This window comes from Amblyomma americanum, chromosome 1 (assembly GCF_052857255.1).
Source record: "Amblyomma americanum isolate KBUSLIRL-KWMA chromosome 1, ASM5285725v1, whole genome shotgun sequence".
In the NCBI taxonomy this organism is placed as follows: domain Eukaryota; kingdom Metazoa; phylum Arthropoda; class Arachnida; order Ixodida; family Ixodidae; genus Amblyomma; species Amblyomma americanum.
In genome coordinates, this window is record NC_135497.1 from 74,437,654 (window position 1) to 74,464,087 (window position 26,434).

General features: G+C 44.5%; 1 protein-coding gene and 1 non-coding gene across 3 annotated transcripts; one reads left to right on the plus strand and one right to left on the minus strand.

Annotated features, from left to right (window-relative positions):
- Positions 1-1,918: 1,918 nt before the first annotated feature.
- On the minus strand, positions 1,919-25,979 carry LOC144113030 (uncharacterized). Of its 2 annotated transcripts, XM_077645911.1 has the most exons (7): positions 25,857-25,979; positions 25,216-25,307; positions 20,218-20,293; positions 18,249-18,456; positions 12,978-17,090; positions 11,558-11,616; positions 1,919-2,090 (listed from the first exon to the last, which is right to left on the minus strand). In XM_077645911.1, exons 2-7 carry the CDS (start codon positions 25,305-25,307, stop codon positions 2,055-2,057), a joined length of 4,584 nt encoding a protein of 1,527 aa, XP_077502037.1. In that variant the 5' UTR covers positions 25,857-25,979; the 3' UTR covers positions 1,919-2,054. The 2 variants fall into 2 exon arrangements, with proteins under 2 accessions (XP_077502037.1, XP_077502038.1); XM_077645912.1 differs by lacking the exon at positions 12,978-17,090.
- Positions 3,741-3,813, plus strand: TRNAP-CGG (transfer RNA proline (anticodon CGG)). The gene has a single exon. It is a non-coding gene; the product is annotated as a tRNA-Pro (tRNA).
- Positions 25,980-26,434: the final 455 nt, after the last annotated feature.

Consider the following 26,434-nt stretch of genomic DNA (forward strand, 5'->3'; position numbering starts at 1 on the left):
TTCAGACCTCACAGATAATGAACACTTCTCAGAAAAAATCATGCCTTTGTAGAAGGCGTGCTTTCCTGAGGCCGGCTTTATGCCGCATCCATCACAAAGATTTGTCAAGGCAACTTCCTTGATCAAAGTTTCGGCCTCTTCGCAAGTTGTGACGATGTGTTTTGACTTTTCCCTTCCCCTGAAGTAAACCGTGGCTACCACTGATTGTCCATCAAGTAATGGCTTTGCAAATGCTACCATATTTTCACTGAAGAGGTTAGCGAAGTTATTTTTTTCAGCCTCACAATAGGCGTACGCTAATGAATCGACTGTCACGGATGGCACTTTCATCCATGTCACTGGAATAGCGACGTTGGAGAATGGATGGAGACGATCGTTGGTTGTTCGTGGTCGTTCGTCACCAGCATTTTGCGCTTCGCCAGCGCTTCCTTCTGCAGAAACACAGCGTGGGGTGGTGCACTTTTCAGTTACTGCAGCTCCGCTGTTGGTGTCAGATGCTTCCATGCTCACCGATTCAGCATTATCAATGCCTGAGCACAACTCGGAGGCTTCCGACGCAGCACGCCTGTGACGCTTTGCTGGAGGCTCTTGCTGGCCCAGATTTCTAGTTTTTCTTTTAGCTGACACTTTAGGCAGAATGTGTTCTGGGTAATGCGTGAATATCGAAGGCACGGCGTCGGGTTTCAGGGGAAGCTCGCTGGTAACACCATTTACGCTGACACTGAATGTGCGCTCGATACAACTGCTCTCAAAATGTTTCTCGCAAACCAAAGCAGCTGGCGTCAGCCTTCTGTCCTCTCTTTTGATGTTTCTTTCCCATTCTGCAAGCCGCATAGCATCAGATGGTGCAGTAAACATGGAAACACGTTCCTTGTTCGAGCGGTAACCGCTTTTACACATTGGCGCAAAGCAAGTCTTCTCTTTGCACTGTCGCTTTGGCTTTGACATTTTTTGTGCAGTGACATGTAGCTTGTTTAGTGGTGGACACGGGAAAAAAACAATCGAGAGCTCAGTGCATGATTTGAATACACGGTGAAAGCACGCAGAACGGATACACGCACGCACAGAACGCGCGCACAAAACCGACGAAATCACCACAGAACTGCTCGGAGGAGCGGATGCGTCGACTTTCATGTGCAAGGAGCCACACAGGACAACATACACTGCACCTCAGTCAACAAAATTTCGTGCACAAGCAGGTTAATCGCGCACGCACAAGACCAGGTCGCTGCCTTCCGAAGCGAGAAAACCGCGTCGTCTGCTGCGGCAGCACCCTCCCGACAAGCAGCGCCCCCTGCCGCCATCGGTGGGCTTTCATTGCAAACGGTGCCACCTGCTCCCGTTGCGCAGCGCTGGCGCTCGGCACACTAGCCAGTATATTCTAGGCACTATACAATCTGCGGTGGAAGTTAGCAAAAAGCGAGTCGAATGTTGGTGGCTCAAAACCAGAGAGGTGAAATAAGGTTTGAAGCATAGGACTGAAAACGTATTTAATGAAAATGGCGAATTTTAAGACCAATTTATAACACAGTTAAATAAAAACAAAAAAGCGAAGCATGGTGGCAACTGGCACCACCCCGTTTCCTTCCTTCCACCCACTCATCCATCTATAGGGTGCTCTCGCCATCATCAGTGCTGCGCTGCCTCGGCTCGCGACGCGCTGGCACTGGCTGCACGAAGCCGGTCTCTGTGCAGCTGATTTCTCCCTTATCTTTTACTTTCTGTAACCGTTACGGAAGTCTCCTTTCGAGTTGAGGAAAGGTAAAGGCAAGGCCGGCTTGTTGTGAATATTGTGGTTAGGGTCTAGCCTCAGACTTGCACTGATATTCACTCGCTGCTTGCCAGTATAAGGCAGCAGCTGGTGCTTGCCATGGAAAACAATATTCAAGCACAAATGACCACAAGGAAGCGTTTGTTTCAACTTTGAATGAAGCATACTTAAGTCATCACATTTATTGCAAAATAAACAGGATGGCAGCTGTTAGGTTCATTGACACACAAAGCTGACTAATGTGAGAAATGCACGGAGAAGGAACCGTAGAGAGCACTTCCAATTACACCTTCTTGCGGGCCCTCTTTGCGGGTGGCGCCTGCAAAAAACAGAACAAAAGAAATATTGAGTGATAAAAAAAGGAAATTCACAAATCTGACAAAAATATTTCATGGGCTGAGCTAGCTCAAAAATTTTTAGAAATGGGCATAATATGTGACACACATTATGGCATCCACACTGCTCTCGATACTCTGACATGTCTTGATTACATTTGTTTCAAAACCTAAACTGGCCAGAGCAGCAGTGCATATAAGTGTGCTAGTCTGCCACTCATGATCGACTGTCTTTCGGAACTGGAGATAATCTTTTAAAGAAAGATTGCATATCCCATCAGGCTATGAGATTTAAAAAGATCAAGTAAACTACCATTCAAGCATCTTTAGTTTACCTGACTTTACTCACACCAAAAACCAAAACTGAAGCTGACCTGAGTCGATATGACTGCGGCATTCACGCGACAAAGAGGCCACTCTCATCGAAAACGGGCTTCTATATCGTTGAAAGCTTCTATGAAGAAGTGGAATTGGCAATGTACAAAGTAAAATCACAGTCAACTGTAAAAGGTAGACATGAAGCAGGCTGGCGACCAGGCGGTAGGCGACTATGGGATAGGCTCTAGGAATAGCAGGGGAGAGTTAATTGAGTTCGCAAATAGAAATAATTTACGAATCATGAATACCTTCTTCCGCAAATGAGAGAACAGGATTTGGACGTGGAAGAGCCCCAATGGTGAGACTAAAAATGAAAAAAGACTTCATACTATGTGCTCACCCTGGCATGCAGGATGTGGAGGTTCTGGGATAGGTGCACTGGAGCGACCACAGAACGGTAAGGCCTCTATAGTTAGCCTAGATTTGAAGAGGAAACGAAAGAAACTAGTGGGGAAGTCTAATAACAAGTTAGCGGTATGAGGGGAAATAGAGGAATTCAATATATCGCTGCACAACAGATATTCAGCCTTAACTGAGGAAGACGATCTTAATGCTCATACAATGAACGATAATTTGAAATCTAACATTACGGAGTGCGCAGTAGAAGTAGGTTGTAGGACGGTTCGACAGGATGCCGGCAAGCTATCTCAGGAGACGAAAGATCTAATTAAGAAAGGCCAAAGCATGAGAGCGTCTAACCATACATACAGAACAATACTAGCAGAGCTATCGACGTTAATAAGCGCAAGAGAGGAGGAGGGTAGCCGAAATATAGAATTTCAATATGGAGAGAATCGAGCATGCTCTAAAGAACGGAGGTAGCATAAAAGTGATGAAGAGGAAACTAGGCAGAGGTAAAAACCAGATGTATGCGCTAAGAGAATGGAGGGCAATGTGATTAGCAATATGGATAATATAGTTAAATTGGCCGAAGAGTTCTACACAACTGTTTGGCTAATCCAACTGTCTTATCCATATTGCTATGACATTGCCCTCTTTGTCCCTTAGCACATATATCTGGTTTTTATCTGTGCCTAGTGCCTAGTTTCCTCTTCACCACTCTTATGCTACCTCCTTTCTTTAGAACATGGTCGATTCTATCCATTTTGAATTTACTGAATTCATTATATATATATATATATATATATATATATATATATATATATATATATATATATATATATATGCACACACTCTCGAGGTACGCTTTCACCCTATAAACATAAATACCCACGAGAGCAGCAGATTGGACAGCCGTCGCCGTAGCGCAGTTGGTAGAGCACCGGACGCGGTATTCGGAGGTTGTGGGTTCGGATCCCACCGGCGACATGGTTTTTTTTCTGCTGCTTTATAAGTAATTTTCTTAATGCGGTAGATTATTCCTAGCATTATTATCCAACTGATTAGCACAACACATTAATAAAATTAAACATTCCCCTGTGCAAATAGGTTTCGGTGACTGTTGGCTCCCTTCATAAGTTTGTCAAACGAGCCCCTCATTTCCTTTGCCTTGTCTGCTAGCGCACAGCAATAGGTAATCCAGCAATTAACTAAAGAGGAAGTAAAGGAAGCCTTAGGGAACAATGCAAAGGGAGAAAGCGGCTGATGAGGATCGGGTAACAGCAGATCTGTTGAAGGACGGAGGAGAGATGGTGCTATAAAATCCAGCCATCCTGTACACGCAGTGTCTTATGACCTCAATTGTACCAGAATCTTGGAGGAACGCTAACATTATCTTAATTCCTAAGAAAGGAGAAGTCAAGGACCTGAAAAACTACAGACTGTCCAGCTTACCATCCATTGCCTACAAGGTATTTACTAAGGTAATCGCTAATAGAGTCAGGGCAAACTTAGACCTCAATTAACCAAATGGCCAGGCAGGCTTTCGTAAAGGATATTCCACAATAGACCATACTCACATTATCAATCAGTTGATAGAGAAATGCGCAGAATATAACCAACCCCTATATATACCCTTCATTGATTATGAGAAAGCATTTGACTCAGAGGAAACATCAGTAGTAATGCAGGCATTGCGTAATGAGGGTGTAGAAGAGCCTTATTTGAAAATACCGGAAGATATCTATAGCAACTGCACAGCTACCATAGTCCTTTATAAACTCAGCAATAAAATTCCAATAAGAAAGGACGTCAGGCAATGAGATCCGATCTCGTCAATGCTACCCACCGCCTGTTTACAGGCGGTATTCCGAGGCCTGAATTGGGAACAGTTGGGGATAAAAGTTAATGGAGAATACCTAAATAATCTGCGATTCGCTGATGACATTGCCTTGCTTTGTCACGAGATGAATTGCAAAGCATGATGAATGATTTGCACAGGCAAAGAAAAACAGTGGGTCTAAAAATGAACATGCAGAAAACCAAAGTAATGTTCAATAACCTAGCAAGAGAACAGCAGTTCACAATTGGAACCGAGGTGCTAGAAGTGGTAAAGGAATACGTCTACTTAGGACAGGTAGTGACACCTGATCTGGACCATGAGACGGAAATAACTAGAAGGAAAAGAAGGGGTGGAGTGCATATGGCAGGTTCTCTCAGATCATGAATAGTGTACAACAGCTGTATCGTGCCGGTACTCACCTACGGGGCAGAAAAGTAGAGGCTGACGAAAAGGGTTCAGCTTAAGTTTACGGACAACGCAGCAAGCCATGGAATGGAACATGATAGATGTAACGCTAAGAGACCGGAATCGGGCAGTGTGGGTGAGAAAACAAACTCGTGCTAATGACATCCTAGTTGAAATCAAGAGGAAGAAATGGGCTTGGGCAGAGCATGTGATGCGAAGGCAAGACAACCGCTGGTCCTTAAGGGTAACGGAGTGGATTCCAAGAGAAGGCAAGCGCAGCAGGGGCCGGCAGAAGGTTAAGTGGGCGGATGAGATTAAGAAGTTCACAGGCATAGTGTGGGCGCAGCTGGCAAAGGACCGGGTTAATTGGAGAGACATGGCAGAGGCATTTGTCCTGCAGTGGGTGTAGTCCGGCTGATGATGATGAAGAAGCGCTTTCTTAACGTGATTCAGCTTCGTAAAGTGTACCACTTGAGGTGTGCTCATGATGGTGCATCTTCGAACGCTAACATATGGCTGTTAGGCTGTTGTGTCTTACTGCTACACTAAGTGTGCATGCATTCCATTTTGGTTCTAGTACTTCTTAGGCCACATTCTCACAGCCGGCCGGCCTCTACGGCGCGGCGGCGACGGAGCCGAAAACCGCGGCAGCAGCGGAGCGGTGCGGTGTTCTAGTCGAAAGAGGCGCCGGACACCGGCACACCAGTTGTGGTGAGCGCTCGCTTCTCCAACGTGACTGTACGATCTCGCAAGCGGTGGCAAAAGTTTGAAGTTAGTTGAATAACTTTGAGCAACTCCAGAGTTTTTACAGCGAAACACCACGCGTACAGCACCAAAACGTTTTATACGAATATAGCAAGTTACTAATAAAGCGCTGCGCGCACTGCAGTCACATTATTCTGGCCAATATGAACGAAATCGAACTCTGTTATCGTTACAGGAATGGTTTGCCAGGGCTTGCTAGATTAGTCTTTATGCTAACGTTCGAGAATTAGGCTAGCAAAAAAGTTTGGAGAATATTTTACCAGTATCGGCTAATACACATGCAGATTTTCGCATTTTTCTCGATAGCAGAACTCAATGAGTGTCTGAAAGAGATAAATCCGTCATGCTAGTAACATTCCATACTGGATTGTTTTGCTGCATTCCTGTCTGTTTTAATGCATTTTATTCTGATATGCATCTGTGTGTACAACCATGTCTATCGCAAATGCTTGTACTTTACAGCTGCGTATTTACTGTATGTGCTCGAACTAGTCAATGTTTTGTTGAGTAAAGGGATGAATTTTTGCCCTACGTTTCTCGCTCTCTCGGTCCATGTAAATAGAACAGGTGCCCAGCTATATGTATACCATGTTTATAACAATTGAAGGAGTGTCCTAGGCGCGTAAAATGGTTTGTTTGTTTGTTTTACGGGGGTTTAACGTCCCAAAGCGACTCAGGCTATGAGAGACGCCGTAGTGAAGGGCTCCGGAAATTTCGACCACCTGGGGTTCTTTAACGTGCACTGACATCGCACAGCACACGGGCCTCTAGAATTTCGTCTCCATCGAAATTCGACCGCCGCGGCCGGGATCGAACCCGCGTCTTTCGGGCCAGCAGTCGAGGCGTAAAATGGGTTCAGTTCGACTGAGTGTCGTGTGGCCTACTCTGCCGTATCTATTCAAGGGAAAACTTGACTTTCAGCCCGGTGTGCGTATATGACATTGAAGTGACCTTCGCACTTAGCGATTTCATAGCAACAGCTTTAAGTCAGATGACAAGCATATTTTGACTATGGTTAATGCGATGGTGTCTCTAAATTAGACCCGGGTCGTTTCCGAAATGTTGAGCATCCCACCTCCGAAATTTGACCTTCATTGATTTGGACCAAAATCTATTTTCAGGCTAATTTCAATGTGCTCAGACAAACAGACGATGGCTGTCTGTAAATTTGACACGGGCCAGCCCCGAAATTTGACCTCGGCCGATTTAGACCAACCATAACTGAGCGTTCAACCATATTGATCGTGCCCAATACGATGACAAACTCTAAATCTGGTCCGGGCCATTGTCAAAATGCTTTCGCTTGACCTCTGGTATAACCATGATTGAACCCTGCCTGACTTTCTTTTTCGCACTGCACAGTCGATTAATTAGTTTAGGCTGACTAGCTAGCTTTTTAAATATTAACTTCTTGTTCGCAAAAAGGTACCATTGGAGTAATTTTTTCTTCAAGCTCTAAAAGATAGCGCGAGAAATACAAATACACAAATGGCACCCCTGTATTCCCCTTTCACCCTAACCGACAGGGTCCCTCTATTCTAAATGTCTCTAGAGACTGTCATTTCGTAACCGCACAACATGCGTGAAACGTGATTATTCAAATTAGACTGTGGGCAAGCAGCTTTCTGTGGGGACGGTGCACCCGTGTACAATGAGCGGACACCACCAGCATTGATCAGCCTCGGGTCCCACATCCTCTTTGCCTCACTAAAAGGAAAAAAAAGGATACACCAATACAGCCCAAGGAAATAAAAAAAGGGGGAAGGAGAGGCGGCGGCTTAGTTCATTCAAGCCTGTACCCAAAAAACCTCACATGCATGAACACAGCGAAATGGGTGAAGAGAAGGTTGGTGTTAGAGTATAGTATTAGGAAAATATCCTGGTGCCAGGTGGAGCCACATCGCAAGAGTCAAACTTGATGCGTATTTTCACCTTATCCAGAAAGTATACACAACACTTTGAGAACATAGCAAACGCACAACACAGGCTCAATATTGACGAAAATTTTGCCGTAACAATACAGAAAGAAAAAAGAGTAAATGTTGCAAACCAAATATCGATACTATTTTTTTTAAAGTACGCAACAATAAAGAGCAACATGCTTAAAAGTTTAAGATTTTTTTGGATATTTACCACTCCCTAAAAAAATGAAAGCTTTAATCGACAATCTGTCCGCAACATTTCCTCACACTTATCAAACATGAAAATGCTACCGCAAGCCGCATAAAATTTGGACAAATTTAGATGTGCTAGAGCTTCTGAAAGTGCCCATGTATTCTCTATGGCAGCTCGCACTGGTGAACCCTCTTAAAGCAGTCACACGGACTGAACATTCTGACACAACCCTTGAAAATTTCACTCACTAACTGTACAGCTATGATCTGACACAATGGTGTTGACATCAGCGGAACCTTCCACACGTGCCGCTGTCAATCGCCTTCAGGTACGAGGGGTGAGCTCTTGAACAACAGACATAGACCAGCATGAATTACAAAACCTACTTCACCTGTCATGCCAATACTCGCCCTCCTGGCCAACAGGACAAAACGCACGCATAATTAAAAGTACAGTTTCTCAAGAACCATTCATTCTTTATGGCAACGGACATGGTTCAGAAGGCATGCATTCCCTCATCTGAGTATTCTAGGAGTATATATATGTAGCTCGGGTTATGCTGTCACTTCTTTTTCCTCTCACCACTTCGGCGCAGTTTCCTTCACTTGCATCTGCGTGGTTTCCGTTCTTCCAGTGTGTCAAAACTGCATGTTTATCGCGTACAATTTGCTGTTCACACAGTGAAGCCTTCTCACACGCAGCAGCGCTGCTTATGATGGGTGTGATACGGCAGAGCTTCACTGTTCTGCACACCGTGAAGGATGCGGGCGGCCCTGACGATTTCAATAGGCATGCAATAAAGCATTAATGGAAACGTGAAAAACAGTCACTGCTGCACCGTTTTCATCTTAGAATTCGGCAACTATTGCCCAGTCTTTTGCCAAATAAATATACGTTGATGCAGCAGTTCTTGAGCACAAATAACGAGCAAAGAGAGACAAGCCGAGAGCTGAAAAAAACATGACTGCCAATTACAGTACTCCCTAACCCAAAGATTGAGTGCAGCATGATTCTGTGATACACTGAGGCAGAAAACGTGGACGACGATCAAGCTACCCCCAAGAGTACAGTGGGGAGCATCTGCACTTTGTCAAGCAAAGCCTCTAAAGTATTGCACTGAACAAATTCTCCTCAGTGGTATAGAGCAGCGCAGTGCAACCCCTGCCCGGCTTTGGCATCCTCTCCTGTGAGAACGCATTGCACCGTGCTTGTCTCACTGCTTCATGGAGCAACACGGATTCCACAAAAGACACGTCTTTGTTTGGAGCTGGCCCGCACATTCAGAGTAGCACTTACCCGCTCTCATGGGAAACGGCATGGACTCCACAAAAGACCCCTATAGACGCCTATGTATGTGCTGGCTGACCTTTCTACCGCTGATTCATGACTGACTCAAGTTGCAACAAGAAGCTTTGTGTTAGATCTTACGCTGTTTGAACATACAGCAGAATCTTGGTGAAGCAAATCTTACGGGGTCTCGAGAAAAATCATATCGTCCGAAGTTTTGTGTCATCCAAAATGAACAAAATCAGTACGAAGCAGCATGAAAAATGTGCTCACACAGATCTGTTTTCGGCTGACAGCATTTATTTACGGTCGCATGGCCACAGCTCACTGCTCACGATGTGTACAGCACGGCTGCCGATCGCGACATCAGCGATGTACTGGCCGCGCGCCCATGCTCATTGCCCCTTTTGCATACAGCACGACTAGCGATCGCGGAGTCGATGATGTGCGGATAATTTTACCATAGCGGAGAAGTATTCGTGTAGATGCATATATAGGTTGCACTGCGATCAGTGAAAGGAATCCCATGAGATGGGTCCGCCATGTTTATGAACCACCAGCTCAATTTGCAAGGCTGTCGTCCAACGTGACTTTTGGCGCAATACTTCATTGCTTCAGCAGCGATAGTGCTGACTATTCTGCCAGCTACATCAATGAAACAAAGAATTTGCTACAAAAGCTATGCAAGCACGCATAATGTGTAGAATTTCGAAAAAGGGCGCAGTGCAATCATGGAGCGTTCCAAGGACTTGGACCACCGCATGAACTTGTAGACACTGAGCCAGATCCCTACAAGCGACAGATCGTAGAATGCTGGCACATCCAAAACATACCCGGAAATGTAAACTGAAGCACACGGCCTTTGCAACTACTCACTGTGGGCCCCAACTCATATGCCTCACACGGAAGGACCCCCGCAATCTGATTGTGACATATTGTGACTAGCACGGCGACGACACCTAGCGGCAGTGATTACAAAAAACGTGTCTCTTGCTTCCACCAAGTCAACCCTGAAGATGGTGCTAAGTTGGCACTGAAACGTCTGTTCTCTCATAAGAACTTGCTCGGAGTATCCCAGTTTTCTCTCTAAAATGCTAAAGAACACAATATTCTCACACATTACAGAGGTCCATTGTGAGAATGTGAGCGAAGACGCTCAGAAAAACCAATGAATTTTGCGTGCAGCATGCTATAACCATGTCAAATCTGTGGCATGCAATTCATAACAAGTAAACCCACAATGTCGACTGCTGATGGCATGCTGATGACAAAACAAAGAAAACATCACTGTGTAACCCTACTGTTGGCATTGTAATGAAGACTCCCCCACCTCCCAAGTAATTCGAGAAGACGAATCCTGACTGAGCCCAGTTTCTCCTCCTTGGGTAAAGTGCCAAGCATGAAGATTCCGCATGCCATCAGCACCCAGTCAAAAATGATGCAGCGTAAAATGCAAGCTGAGGCTCAGAAACAGCATACTGAGACTGATGTGGCGGGAACAACGATTCACCTATGCACTGTTCCACCATAGCTGCCACCAACCATATTACTGTGGAGAAATCAATGTTTCTACAAACTGAGCTTTCATACCCAGAAAGTAAAAGGACAGGGGCAGGGATTGCTGTATTGATGCCTCGAACTAAATACAACTTGACAAAAAAGCTCAAGGAAAATGTGTGCTGCCCTCTCCAAGAAGGGGTTTTTTTTCGTGAAAAACTCTTTACCCATTCACAAATAAATATGCGATGAAAACGCTTAGTACACCAATTTGATGGTCCCAAAGGAGACAGAAAAAAAAGTAGCTAACAATGCCGCCATGTAAAATCCAGGAGCAGGCCAACCCTGGCGCATCATGAGGGCTCCTCGCACTGTGAAAACTTTTCTTGCACTCAACACATGCCAATCCAACGAGCTGCTCGCTCGAAAGTGGATGAATTTTCAAATCAAAAGCGAAAAGCACCCCTTCGCAGCACAGATCACAACCTTTTATCCGGGTCCTGAAGTGTGCACAAAAGCTGAGTGTTTCTTAAACATGGCTGCCGTAACAGTGAGCCTCCTGAAGTGACGTCCCGTGCAAGCTATGTATGCCAGACTAGGTGGGTGCCTGCTGTGCATGTGCGATTTCCAGGTGGGGACACACACCTGTCGCTGCTAATGAGCAGTAGGCGCTCAGCCAGTCCTGTGTATAGCTATGCTTTAATGCGTTTGGCAAAATATTACAGATGCTGCATTCTTCTGTTCTGTCCCTAAGGACAACAATACCGTATTTCAAACTTTGCAAGCATGTCTTCAGAAACGCCTGCAATTCTGTTTTCTCACCTCCTCAGAGTGATCTTCTGCTGTCCTTCGAGAGGCATCAGGTTTGTCATCTGCCCACTCTGTATGAGAAAGATACAAATGAGTGGATCAGACGTAGCTATTCCTATTTCAGTCTCATGTGCACTCATACATATTTGCATGGTGTAGCTGCATGACATTCCTTTGTAACATTCTAGTAATCACCCAGGGTGTCTACCACGTTGACGTTTCCAAATTCGCCAAATTTTCCCCGAGTACGCTAAAAGGGGTCATGACATGGTCTACCAACAAATTGTGGTTTTAAATTGCAGGTACTAGCCATGGCATTGTTATGCATTACTTAAAAAATAAGTAGGGCTCTATGCGCGCATTCGAGCTAGAAATTGCAATTAGAAGTTGTCGGCTCTGAGCCCCTCCCCCTGGCAAGTAGTCAAGACTTCTCCCTTTACCCCTCTGCACCCCTAGTCCGAACAACCCACTCCCTTACACTCACTATATGTACAGTGCGCAGTTCAGTCGCCAGCAAGCACGTGACTGCCAGTTTATGTCGTCAGGGATCGCGGTCGCACCAGGACTGCAAAACGGTTCAGGAGAAGTTTTAAACCCTTAATTACAGTGTGCGTTCCCTACAGTGCATTTCATGCTTGCATTTACTCTCGACGATGAAATAGTGTGAATTTTGTAGAATTCCCTCAGTGACAGACAACTAAGTTTCATGTCAAGAGAGCCTGACACAATGCCCCCCCACCATATGCTGTTACTCTCAAATAAAGATGTAAAAGAATAAAAATAACTTAATAGTACAGAATCCTGTACCAACATATTGTATGCAAATCCAATTCAAACAGTAAGTAGTAGTGTTTATTTCATTAAACAATAAACTGGAGGAAGGGAGGTTACAGCGAAAGATAACTTTAGGAAAAAAAGGGAGGGAGGAAGCAATAAACTGACTGACATACAGGGTTTTGCACTTTCGTGAGTTCTGTAAATTGGATTTCCCTCGAATCAACAGCCTTCAAGACTGCAATTTCACCGTGCTGTATTAAAACAATTAAAAGGGTAATTAGGAAATTTTGACTAACTAGTCCTATAACCATGACCACTACCTTGTCACTCAAGAGTACTCCGAGCCCAACATACACTCAGTGAAAGCAGCATCTATGTGACCATCAGTGTCGCTTTTTTATTATAAACCTGTAAAAAAAGAATCATCAGGTATAAACATGCACAGCATTACATCATGCATGATATTAACATGGATAGCACACTTGGAACAATTTTAGCACTAGCACACACGTACTTGCATGTGCATTCTTGGAACTGAAAAGCAAAAAGCACTGGCAAAATCTGCCTACGGGTCTGCAAAACAAAAAACTGTTCCGCAAGGACTAACCCCTATAAGATGAGCACATAAAAGAATAGGCTTCAACTGTCTGCTTACCAAGGGCAGTCTCGAGTGCTTTGGCACGTCTTCCCCGGGTCTTCCTTGGAGTTGCTTCAGTTGCTGTCTGGGCCATATCCACTTTCACAGCTTTCCTTGAACCCTGAGTATGCTTCGCTCTAGTTGCTTTTGTACTTTGTGGGTGGTCCACTTTCTTTTCTTCTCGGGCCTCTTCATTGTCCTTCCTTGAACCCCGAGTACAGCAACCTCTAGTAGGCCTGACAGGTTCATCTGCCAAGGCATGTACGTTGGTTGCAGATGAGCATTTTGATAGGGACACACCTGCAGTTTCTAGCTCAGGGACCTCTTCTACTTCATTCACCTGCTTAGAAGGTGAAGCACGTGTTTCTTGCTCAAGGTCCTCTTTAACTACATTGCTTGCAGATGATGCCCAGTGAGCTGTTGAGGCCTCCAGAGACTTCGGTGATTCAACTGGTGATGCGCCCACAATGTTCTGCTCTGTGGCCTCTTTAACCAGTACTATGATCTCGCCTGAAGCTGGAGTTTGCTTGCCTCCTGAAGTGTTCAAAGACTTTGGTGTGTCGACTGTTTCCTGTGCTAGGGCTTCTTTGCTCTTACTCGATACTCTTGAACCTCCCATGACATTCTGTGAGCAGACTTCCTCCATCCCAGGAGTCACTGCATTTACGTTCCTTGAAGCTGACGAGAGGCTAGATATTGTGAACCTGACAAACCCCTCAGTTGCAGCAGATGCGTTATCAAAGGAAACACATTCAGATGGTGAGGCTTGTGTTGTTTGCTTATGGTCCCCTTGACCTTCTTTTATCTTCTTGGAAGCAGATATCTGCTTCGCTTCCGAGGCTTTTAGAGACTTTGGTGTGTCTGCCATCTCTTGCTGTGGAGCTTCAATATTCACCTTCCTTGAAACAACTTTCTTTTCTCCACTAGCATTCAATGAGTTTGGTCTGAGGCCTACTGTCTCATCCCCTGTAGCCTCTGTACTTGAATTTTTCAAGGTTAGTGCGCAGGGAGACCTTGTACTTTGTGTGCCAACAGATTCAGCCACCACAGGACTGATGTTCATTAAAGGTGGGCGTTCAATTGGTGATGTGCCCATTATGACTTGCTCTGTAGCCTCTTCACTTGCACTGATCTTGCTCGAAGCTGGAGTTTGTTTACCTCCTGAAGTTTTCAAAGACTTCGGTGTGTCCACTTTTTCCTGTGCTAGGGCTTCTTTGCTCTTACTCGATACTCTTGAACCTCCCATGACATTCTGTGAGCAGACTTCCTCCATCCCAGGAGTCACTGCATTTACGTTCCTTGAAGCTGACGAGAGGCTAGATATTGTGAACCTGACAAACCCCTCAGTTGCAGCAGATGCGTTATCAAAGGAAACACATTCAGATGGTGAGGCTTGTGTTGTTTGCTTAAGGTCCCCTTGACCTTCTTTTATCTTCTTGGAAGCAGATATCTGCTTCGCTGCCGAGGCTTTTAGAGACTTTGGTGTGTCTGCCATCTCTTGCTGTGGAGCTTCAATATTCACCTTCCTTGAAACAGCTTTCTTTTGTCCACTAGCATTCAATGAGTTTGGTCTGAGGCCTACTGTCTCATCCCCTGTAGCCTCTGTACTTGAATTTTTCAAGGTTAGTGCGCAGGGAGACCTTGTACTTTGTGTGCCAACAGATTCAGCCACCACAGGACTGATGTTCATTAAAGGTGGGCGTTCAATTGGTGATGTGCCCATTATGACTTGCTCTGTAGCCTCTTCACTTGCACTGATCTTGCTCGAAGCTGGAGTTTGTTTACCTCCTGAAGTGTTCAAAGACTTTGGTGTGTCCACTGTTTCCTGTGCTAGGGCTTCTTTGCTCTTACTCGATACTCTTGAACCTCCCATGACATTCTGTGAGCAGACTTCCTCCATCCCAGGAGTCACTGCATTTACGTTCCTTGAAGCTGACGAGAGGCTAGATATTGTGAACCTGACAAACCCCTCAGTTGCAGCAGATGCGTTATCAAAGGAAACACATTCAGATGGTGAGGCTTGTGTTGTTTGCTTAAGGTCCCCTTGACCTTCTTTTATCTTCTTGGAAGCAGATATCTGCTTCGCTGCCGAGGCTTTTAGAGACTTTGGTGTGTCTGCCATCTCTTGCTGTGGAGCTTCAATATTCACCTTCCTTGAAACAGCTTTCTTTTGTCCACTAGCATTCAATGAGTTTGGTCTGAGGCCTACTGTCTCATCCCCTGTAGCCTCTGTACTTGAATTTTTCAAGGTTAGTGCGCAGGGAGACCTTGTACTTTGTGTGCCAACAGATTCAGCCACCACAGGACTGATGTTCATTAAAGGTGGGCGTTCAATTGGTGATGTGCCCATTATGACTTGCTCTGTAGCCTCTTCACTTGCACTGATCTTGCTCGAAGCTGGAGTTTGTTTACCTCCTGAAGTTTGGAAGGGCTTTGGTGTATCCACATTTTGCTGTGCTTGGGCTTCTTTGTTCTCTACATCGACATCATCCAAAGTCATGTGTCCAGGTGACAATGTGCTTACTGCTCGGTTCATCTCTTTGGTTACATTGCTTGAACGCAAAGTTCGCCTAGACGTCGGGGCTTTCAAAGCACTTGCTGTGCCTGTTGCCTCAAGCTCGGAAACCTCTTCTCTCATTTCCTTTGAAGTCGGTGTGTGGCTAAATCTTCCACTCCTGGTAAGCAAAGTGGCCTTCTCCAGTGCACTTTCTCGACTGTTTTCCAACGTTTGGCTTGAGCATTGGAAAGTTTGCTTACTGACAGTCACCTTAGGAGATTCTGCCATGATGCCCATGTGTTCCAATGACTCCTGATCAGATTGTGACTCGTCTCGTGCATATTGCGGTGGTACACCTTCTTTCTTATCATCCCCTTCCTCAGAAGCAACTGCATGCTCTTGCTCTGGACTTTCCTTTTTGCTTCTGTTGTTAGAAGCAGGTGTTACCATATTCAAAAAAACGGCAGGGACATAGAAGACACCCTGCAATAGACCTTCACTGCCCAACTGAACCCAGGTTAGTGAGTCTACTGCACTGTTAGTGATGCTGCTTCTGGCAGCCCTAGAAGGAACTTCTGCAGCGCCTTCCTTGTCCCCTGGAGATTCATTAAAGCTGGTGCTGTTCCACTTCTTCTTCCTCCTCCTCCTCCTCTTCTTTGAAGTACTGTCTGTCGAGATGGCACATTTGGACCCTGTCTTTTTAGCAGAAACACCTTCTTCCTGTTCTAGAAAGCCTAGAGTGCTTGCACCAAACTGGCCTTCGCAGTTAGAACCATCAAATGAACTAATAGTTTCATCAGCGGTGACCACTCTTTTAAAACTGTTGGTACACTCAGAGTTCTGACCAAGAGATGAATTAGCCCAAGTGCTCCTAGCAGAATGGTCTGAAGGTGTGTGAGCCCCATTAGTATTTTTCTCCAAGGAGGGCCTTGAACGGCTGCTCAGAGGACTTGCTGTAAAACTTTTTGCATGGCTTTGATGGGATCTTGGATTTGCAATGTGTGAAAGCCGTTTATAAGCACGCTTGTTGCCAAGTGAAGAATTAGATACATCTTGAGCAGTGAGAGGACCCAACACTCTTTTGCTGATGGAATCAGTATGGTTGGGTGTTTTGAAAAAGGACTCACAACCTAGAGAGCCAGCTGATGAGCTCAACGATGTGTGGCACAAACTTGCTTGAGAGCGTATGAGTGCCCTTCTAGAAAGGCCAGGTGAATCAAGGAATGATTCATCTGTTGTAGCCTTGCCATTTGGGTACCAGCTCTGTGATCCTGGGGTTAAAAAACCAGAGCTGTTTTCCTTGTGCGAGAATGAATTGACTTTAAGACCCTTGTTTCTCCTCCAGCGTCTCAGTTTGCAGGACCTTTCCGCTATACTATTTTCGAGAGACTGAGACCTTCTCTTGAGCGAGCTGCAGCTTTGTCCTTCCTGGAATGAAGGGTACTCTTCTTCAAAGCTATTGTGCATTCCTGGCAAACAGCTCCTTGAGCGTCTCGCTCGCTTCCTTGATTCATCAATCAAGGGTGTTGATGAGGTACTTGAATGCAAGGCTCTATTCCTTGACTGTTGCTCATGGCGAGCCTCGTTATCACTTTCATGGTTCTTTGTTGAACTCTCTCTTGCATCCCCTGCAGCTAAAAAAAAGTTTTCACAGATGCATGATACGTGCTTGCTAGTAGCCCTCCATTCTTTTTTCTTAAGGAAATAATTTGTTGTCTAGAGATATCAAGCACCTCATCTTAGATGCAACAAGCAGTGACAAAAAGGACCAAGAGCTTGGTCCTTCATTAGCAATTACTCAGCAATTACAAGCAAGTGCACAAGGCAGTAAAGTGTAACATATCACAGTGCCTTACACGCCAAATAACAAAGTTTTCAATTCTTTACAAACTCTGCCAGAAACAAACACTTACTACACAGAAACTTTACCTCTAAAAAAACTATGTTGCATCTACCCAATCCATTCAGAGGCTGTACCCTGAATTCAGCTGATGCTTAATTGACAGTCATGACATGAGGGGCCATTAGCAACATAAATGACGGCTCTACTGCCACAAAATCTCTGTTCAAACAATAACTGTGTGTCGCTTAAACACAGTACCCAACAATGATTATATGGCAGACTAAACGACCTTAAAATGCATAGTGAAAACTTTCCGCCATATCATGCTAGAGTAAAATCACTGAAGAGCGGTCGTCTCCTAAAAATTTAAGACACTGAAATTACTTTCACAGGAATATCCAGGTACTCAACATTACGTCAAATGAACACTTTCTGCGCACACCAAACATGAATTTGCCACCAGTTCCGGCTTCATGGGAAAACCTGCAACCTTAGACTAAAGTGACCTGAAGCACCCAAACACCCATGATCCATTTTCTTCCACTCACTTGACTGCTACAATTCTACTAGCCCTTTCAGACCTACCACATTATCAACGGCAGAGGGCAGAGCTCCTGCTGTCTACACAGGCAGTTATAACAGCTGTGTGAGGGGCAGCTAACAAACCCGACTCTAACAATTCAACATCCATTACTAATCAATGTCATTATTGCATGCTGTGGTAATGATAGCATAAAATGAAATAACTGAGGTAAGAATGGTTTATGGGTGTTTAACGTCCCAAAGCAACTCAGGCTATGAGGCACACCGCAGTGAAGGGCTCTGGAAATTTCGACCACCTGGGGTTCTTAACGTGCACAGGCATTACAGATTACCTCAATTAGACTTTTGCAGGCGAACTGTATAATGCAGTAGGTATAATTCTGCACAATCAAGTAAAGTACCTTACCTTTTGGCTGGTGAGAAGCAGCAGCAACTTTAGAACTCTTTTTCGTTCGCTTTTGCGCACTCTTTTTTTTCCGCTTATTCACCCACTCAAAGCGGAATTGGCGTGAACCAATTTGAACAATGTCCCCATGGCTGAGAAAAGACGTGTTGCGTACACGTTCCCCATTGTGCTTCACACCAGCAGAGCCAGTGACATTCACAACTTGCGCCTGCATGAAAATTTTACAATTAGCTCCCGTACAAAGCCCACCATACAGTAATGCAGAGTTCCAGCAATATAGCTTAAAGGTTTGCTAACGCAGCAAAAGGCCACTGTACAGCACCTTCGTGGTACAAACTGCCATCTTCAAGTACATCAGACAAACTCTGCATGCTCCCAATACTGAGCACGTCACACACTACAAATTGTTAATTGCAAGGCTTAATGCCCTGAAGTGACAAATGGGCTATGAAGGACACCACAGTGCAGGGCTCTGGATTGATTCAGACCACCTGGGGTTCTGCAACAAACGCTGACCTCACACACAGTGCCTTATGCATTTTGCCTCCATCTTTCTCTCTGCCATCGAAACACTGCCACCACGGCAAGAATTGAACCCATGTCCTTGGGCTCAGCAGCTGAGCGCCCTATCCGCTCAGCGATTGCGCACGGTCGTCACACAACACAGGGAGCAAGAAATGGATATCATTTGCTATACCGAAGCTCCAGGTGAGCAGGTCTGACAGTATCAACACCTCATATGAGGCAGTTTGCTGCATGGTAGTAACCTGTCTGCTACTGATAATGCATACAATGCAAGATATTACCAGTGCCACAGGGCGTAATGCATGGCGCACATGAGGCGCACATTTTTTTCAGCACTTCAGGCTGAAAAGTCATATTTCTCACTACACTAGTGTTTCTGATGGCCCCAGAAGCTGCATCACCACTGTCAGTTTAAATCACTTGGAATGCATTTTTCTTCATTCATCATTCCCATGCTACCTCGGAGCTTGTGCATTACATTCTTGCACTTGCTGAAATTAGAAATGAAATTTGGTATGAATATGCTGTACTATATGCAGAATGCAGCTATAATATTTTTAATGCAATTTCTAGTCGCAGAAGTGGTTTGGTTTATGGTGGTCTAACGTCCCAAGGTGACTCTCGCTATGAGGGACGCTGTTGTGAAGGGCTCAGGAAGTTTCGACGACCTGGGGTTCTTCAACAGCCACTGAAATCGCTCAGTACACGGGCCTCCAGGTTTTCACCTGTATCGAAATTTGACCACCGCGGCCGCGATCGAACCCGCGTCTTTCGCGCCAGCAGTTGAGAGCGATAACCACGGAGCCACAACGGCAGCAGTTACTAAAGTGATTCAAATTTGCTACAACCATTGCAGTCCCATCAAAATGAGACATGCTAAAGAGTACTAATTGTTAAAAAGTTTGAAAATTTTATGCATGGAGCACTTTCTTCTGCAGCATAAAAGGGGACCATAGCGAGCAAAAGCACATATTTTTCACTGCTGTCTTATGCCCACTGATGACAAATAGGCTCACAAAAACACCCCTATATTTCAAATGCATGACTGGCAAAAATTAACAACAGATTTCAAAACAACTGGCAAAAACATATCAACTGTGATATTTTCAGCCACTTGGCAAAACTATTACCAAAAATGTTCTAGAGCATGTCCCATTGAAGACCATTCGAAACTTTTTAATCACTGCAATTGGAGCTTAATCGTTAAAAACATTTAGAGCTGGCATGAAAAGTTTAAATTAGCATAACAAGCTGCCAACATAGGACACTCACACACACACACACCCGCACGCACGCACGCATACACACACATTCCTGAAAACTCTATTCAACAGCTCTTAGTCCACATTGTTCTTTGGGGACATATAAAACACCAATCAGTCCCTGCAGAGTCTCCACAGAATTGAATTAAAGCAATAGTTAGTCAACGGAAACAACTACTCACCAGCATGTTTTTGTCCGCAAGGAACAAGCAGTAGCTTGAATCGGCTCCCCGTATGTGGATGTCACAGCCAGCAGCTCTGGAGTAACCAAGACAGAATTAGTTTCAAGGCATGCCTCTGCTGTGCACAACTTGCTAATGTTATTAGTCACGTCACCAGTGCAGAGACTATACTCCACGACAACTTTTCCTGGCAAGGCAGCAAAAGCTACAGAACCTAAAACGCACTTTCTTCCTGTACAGCTGAAAATAGTTTGCTTGCAGTTATTAGCTCTCTCTTAAAGCATAATATATTGTCAATATTCATTTTTAAGGCATATTTGTAACAAATGCCAACTTTCAATGCTGAAGGTCAAGAAAAAAGTTTCCTCGATTGCAAAATTGCTAGGCACGTCTAGTTGCAAGAAGCTTCTACAGATGACACCAACTGCGCCAGCAACATAGTGGAGGTACCGTGGAAAGAGAAAGACGCCAAGAGACCTGGTGCACCCTTGTGCGGTCGGACTGTTACGCGGACTCACACAGTCACAACACACCCATAGCTTCCCTTCATTGCAAAGGAAAACTATCGCCGAGTGTGGCGTGTAAACTTTTTATCATCACACATCTGTAACATATTAAAACAGTGCTATGGAAAACCATCATGGAAGAGAGACATGAAAGATTTCATAATCTATAGTGTAGATCGCTTTTAACGTATGTCGCAGTGGCCACAAAAATCTGCTCAATACGCGGGTACCACGCTGTATAAAAAAAAACTTTTTCAAGTCAAAATACACGCCTGATGGGTAGCTTCGCTTAAAAAAATGCTTTATCTATCCCTGAACACAAAACAACCCACTGAGTCCGTTGTACGCTTAGATTAGGTTTATCATACGGCACGCAGCGCTACCGCAACATAACCAGCTGGGTGGTGAAGACAAATCCTTGATGCAGTGCATTCCACTGGTGAAAGCAATTTATGAGCGAATTGCAAAGCGAAATAAAAAGTGTAACCTAAGAAGCGGAGTTTCAGGGATCATGAAAACGATTTATGCTGTCGCATTTCCGTTGAGTCGGCCACAGATTGCTGCATAACTTTTTGTTCTGTTTGTGTTGTGTGGAATAAGTGGCAGTGCGCCTCACAAGCTCCCTGTGCAGCGAAGGAAAGTGCCCTTGCTGTTGCACACAGCTGCCGAACGGATTTTAAAACCGCACTGTAACCGGTATTTCTCTTCGCTCGACCACATATTAAGCAGTATGACTTTACATTGAGCCCTATGAGAGGCAGATTAGTGGCTGGCAAAAGCCGCATTATATACCGCCCCGCACTGTAAGCGGTTACGTTATAAGTGGTCTCCACTGTACATGGTACCCCTAACCTCATACTGTAATACTTCGTCATAAACAAACAAATGTGCTTAATACTAGTGTCCCATCAGCATGTTAGCACCCTTTGAACACAATGCCCAAAGACTGTTCTGCCTATCTCCTGCTGATATAAGAGTAGCTCTAGCCATAATGCTAAAGGTCAGCGAAGTAAAAGAAGTGAACACGGTACTGAGTAAAATATTCCAAGGCTCAAGTACACATTATAGAGTGGAATGCATTCACACTTTGCACTGTGCATTCCCAGCAAAGCAATCATTTTCCCTGAGAAAGACAGCTTTTTTTTTAAACAAGTATGGTGCAAAAAATGAAGATCACAACATCAAAGACAAGTCTCTCACAAAAAAACACAAGCAGGCCATGCAAATGTACCAGTGCAATAACAGCATGTTATTATGGGACAGCCTCTACTTGAGGACGTTAATTCGTGATGTTTAACTTCAACACATCAGGAACTAAACATGACAATTCTAGCATAACAGCACAACAAAAATACATGGTGTAAGATATAGCCATAAGCATGACAGGATTAAATTTAGCTAAATACCTCAAAACTGGCCAACTGTATTAAAATCCCCGTAATTAGCAATTATAACATGCTTCCCATCATTTCGACACATCATGTGTCAGGATACAAGTTTTATACACTCTTCCTTATCTCTGTTCCCCCCTGCATTTTATTATACTTCTTGCACACGGGCACATTTAATATCTAAAGGGTCCAATTGCAGTTAAGTTCCAAGCACGCTCGACATTTAACCCTGCTATTCGTTTCCATTTGAACCTAATCGACGAGTTCGCCTGCTAAGTGGTAGGTGGTGCTGCATGCAAACGTACTGGAAAAAACGGTGCAAAACTAATTGGGTTTATAATTTCGGCATGAAAACAGTGGTTTTCTGGTTCAAAGCGAATTCGAACTGAATATTTCGAATATTTCTGGCTGGCATACAAAAAAAGTTCAATGACACAATAAGCATTTCAAAATCATGTACTCTTCTAACACACAAGGTCATCGCATTCTGTGTTAACTTTTTACAACAATGGCCATGGGAAATTTGAGGGGTTGACCTACATGCAGTGCAGAAAAATTTGTGGGACCTTCCGACTGGTGTTTTTAATTGCGATTTCGTCATTGCGCAGCTATTGCTTTTCAGGGGTGAGTCCATGGGCACCTGCTAAGCATACACACTACATGCCACCCGGCGTCATGTGCCAGAAGGGGGCATCCATGCATCTTGTGCTAGCTCCCCTTTGCGCTTGCGCCCTCATGCTTCATTATCGTACTTCACGCAAAGAGGTGCCTGTGACAGATGCACTCAGCTCAGACTCGTCCCGCCGAAATCAAGGGCGCTGTCCAGTTAATGCACACTGCCATGCCGGTTCCGGTACATGCGCACCATGGGTAACGAGAGTGTAGGCACCTGGCAGGTGCAGGTCTCGACGCCGCGCTTGCGCCTGCTCATGTCTATTGCCACGCGCATGTGCAGACTGGCTCCACCATACATGCCGGCTCGCACGCATGAGGCGTGTATGCCATGGAGTCGGGGCACGGGGAAGGAAGCGTTCCAAGAACATCACTCGCTCGAGCCGAATACTTTGAGATTTAAAACACCAAACAATAGGATCCGGTCGGATACAGTACTATTCGCACACCCCTAGCATATAACCATTTAGAAGTAAAAAAAATATTTTGATCAAACGTCCTGTAGCTGTGACACATCTACAGTGGGTCCCACCAGAAACAAACACAAAACACAATACTACCAACCCATGCAAAAATTGGCACTTCCATGCTTTTTCACTTCTGTCCAGGCAAGTGTGTGATGCTGCATGTTAACACAGTTTTGGAAATCAAGCTAAACTTAAATAAATTGTTGTTTAAAAATTGTAGTTTTCATGAAACATCTAACTGTATGTTTCATTTTAGTTTTAATTCTAATGTTTCCTCAGCACGAAGGAAAAACTCAACCAAACCTCAGAAACCAGCTTCTGGACAAGAAAGTTGAGCCACAAAGCAGTACTAAATCTACATCAAGCTTGACCTCTATAGACTCAATCACGATAAAAGGTGAATGTGTGACAGCGGCCTAATGAGCTTTTCTTTGTAAGTTCTGGCGTGAAGAAGGGGGGTAACAACAAATATTGTAAAACAAGACTGCCCTGACTCAACTTCACACACTTCCCCCTGGAATGAAGGGCCAGTTTTTTATCTCAAGTTCTGCTACTTCTTTCACTTGGGTTCTCAACACCACAGATTTAGACAAGGGCAAAAATTTTTAAGTGCAGTCTACAAGCAAACTGCTCACTTTACTGAGCTCAACGAACTATTAGGTTACAATGGCGGCATGAAAGTTTCATTTCCTGCTTTCTACTGAATAAAAATTTAATGGTAATTACACAACTGATAATGTGGAAAATCCGCGCCAATAGCATGCAATAATACATTATGCACAGGACGATGCAGGCCGGAGGTCCCCATATTAGACTCGGCTCCAAGGACGCAAAATGACTCCAAACAAGACACATGCCCTCCCCAGAACCTTTGCAACATGTCATCGATATTAAGGAAGAGTGCGATGCAGATTCACTGCAGTACTAGTATATGGGGTAACGGCGCAGCAGCAACTTGGGTCATAACGCGCCAAACACCGAAGTCACTGCACATTCATCTCGGACGCAGGTTTCACAAAGTAATTATGCCAGACTCCAAGGTAACCAGCTTCTCACACAAAGCAGTAGCTATAGCAAAACCAGTATATATATATATATATATATATATATATATATATATATATATATATATATATATATATATATATATATATAGTGAAATGGGGGGATCGTTTGACAAACATATTAAGGAAACCAACAGTAACCGCCGAAACTAAGGCGCATAGTGGAATGGTTTCTATTTTTTATTATTAATTTCTAGTGCCAATGAATTGTTTTTTAAAGAAAATTACTTATAAAGCAGCAGATAAAACAACCATTCCGCCGGTGGGATCCGAACCCACGACCTCCGAATATCGCGTCCGGTGCTCTCACCAACTGAGCTACGGCGATGGCTGTCCAATCTGCCGCTTTCGTGGGTACGCTCAAAACATAAATAGCCACGAAAGCAGCAGATTGGACAGCCGTCGCCGTAGCTCAGTTGGTGAGAGCACCGGACGCGATATTCGGAGGTCGTGGGTTCGGATCCCACCGGCGGAATGGTTGTTTTATCTGCTGCTTTATAAGTAATTTTCTTTAAAAAAAGCAATTCATTGGCACTAGAAATTAATAATAAAAAAACAAACCATTCCCCTATGCGCCTTGGTTTCGGTGACGGTTTCCTTAATATATATATATATATATATATATATATATATATATATATATATATATATTCCCTGTTTTGATGGTTTGGTTTATGGCTGTTTAACGTCCCAAAGCGACTCACGCTATGAGGGCGCCGCAGTGAAGGGCTCCGGAAATTTAGACCACCTGGGGGTTCTTCAACGTGCACTGACAACGTACAGAACACTGACCTCTAGAATTTCGCCTCCATCGAAATTCAACTGCCTTTCGAGGCTTAGCACGATGACAATGTGATGCCTTATACAACCACCACAACCGTAGAATAAATATACATACGTGCCAACCGAGCATCGTCCCCTTTGAAATCGGTGCTTGGAACCTCGAGTTCCATCCTTTTTTATTGTGAAGATTCTCGGATACCAAGGCATCTTAAAAGAGAGAGAGAAAAAAAGTATGAGTGCGCGTAAGGTCGAAGAAAACTGTGCATGTTAAAACTCCCCTCAACTAGTGCAAAAAAGGCCCCCATATACGCAAATTATGATAGAAGTTTGCAACAGTCACGCAACGCTTTAAAGCTGTGAGACTAGAAACTACAGATCAGTGAACTGTGGATGCAGCGGAAAAGAACGGTTCAAGTTCAGCGCGCTAGAAGACAAAAGCGCGCAAGTCGAAATCAGCCTCAACACGCAAATTATATGGTAGTTCGCAGCGAGCATATACCGCCTCATCGTGAAAAAAGATGAATCAAGAAAATGGTAAAAGGAGTGCTGAACAGTGGACGCAGCAGCAACGCAGTGCTCGGTATTAGGCGTTTCGCGTCGGGCCTCAGCATAAACAAGTTGCATCGGCGATTACGTGAATCATACTATGCGCATCTGAAACTAAGTGCATTGAATTCGGAATGTTCGTCACCGAATTTTATGTTCAGTGTGAAGGCTATCTGAACAATGAAAACAACCGCTGTTGTTCGCACTTACCACACAGAAGAGGTCTTCTAAACGCGTTCTAGTTCAAGTCCGCCGAGACTTGTTCGAAGATGCGTTCCACATCGGATGAGCAAAGAAAATGTCCAAACGCTTTTCAAGCCAACAGCACTTCTTCATGCACTGCAAGAGAGAAAAAAAAACGTACGCACACACGAACATTACTCTATAGCGGCAGTCACTGTACAAAAAACTGCCACAAAAAACGTCACTGAACAAAAAACTGCGTTCGGTGCAAACGCTGGGGGGAACGCAGCTCAAGAAAATGGTAAAAGGAGTGCTGAACAGTGGACGCAGCAGCAACGCAGTGCTCGGTATTAGGCGTTTCGCGTCGGGCCTCAGCATAAACAAGTTGCATCGGCGATTACGTGAATCATACTATGCGCATCTGAAACTAAGTGCATTGAATTCGGAATGTTCGTCACCGAATTTTATGTTCAGTGTGAAGGCTATCTGAACAATGAAAACAACCGCTGTTGTTCGCACTTACCACACAGAAGAGGTCTTCTAAACGCGTTCTAGTTCAAGTCCGCCGAGACTTGTTCGAAGATGCGTTCCACATCGGATGAGCA

Excerpts from the sequence above, each read along its gene's own strand:
- LOC144113030 (XM_077645911.1), bottom strand. The coding sequence starts at position 25,307 with ATGCCTTGGTATCCGAGAATCTTCACAATAAAAAAGGATGGAACTCGA. Across the intron at positions 18,457-20,217 it reads TTGCGGACAAAAACATGCTG|GCGCAAGTTGTGAATGTCAC; the intron begins GTGAGTAGTTGT and ends ATTTTCATGCAG. Across the intron at positions 11,617-12,977 it reads AGCACTCGAGACTGCCCTTG|AGTGGGCAGATGACAAACCT; the intron begins GTAAGCAGACAG and ends TTTCTCATACAG.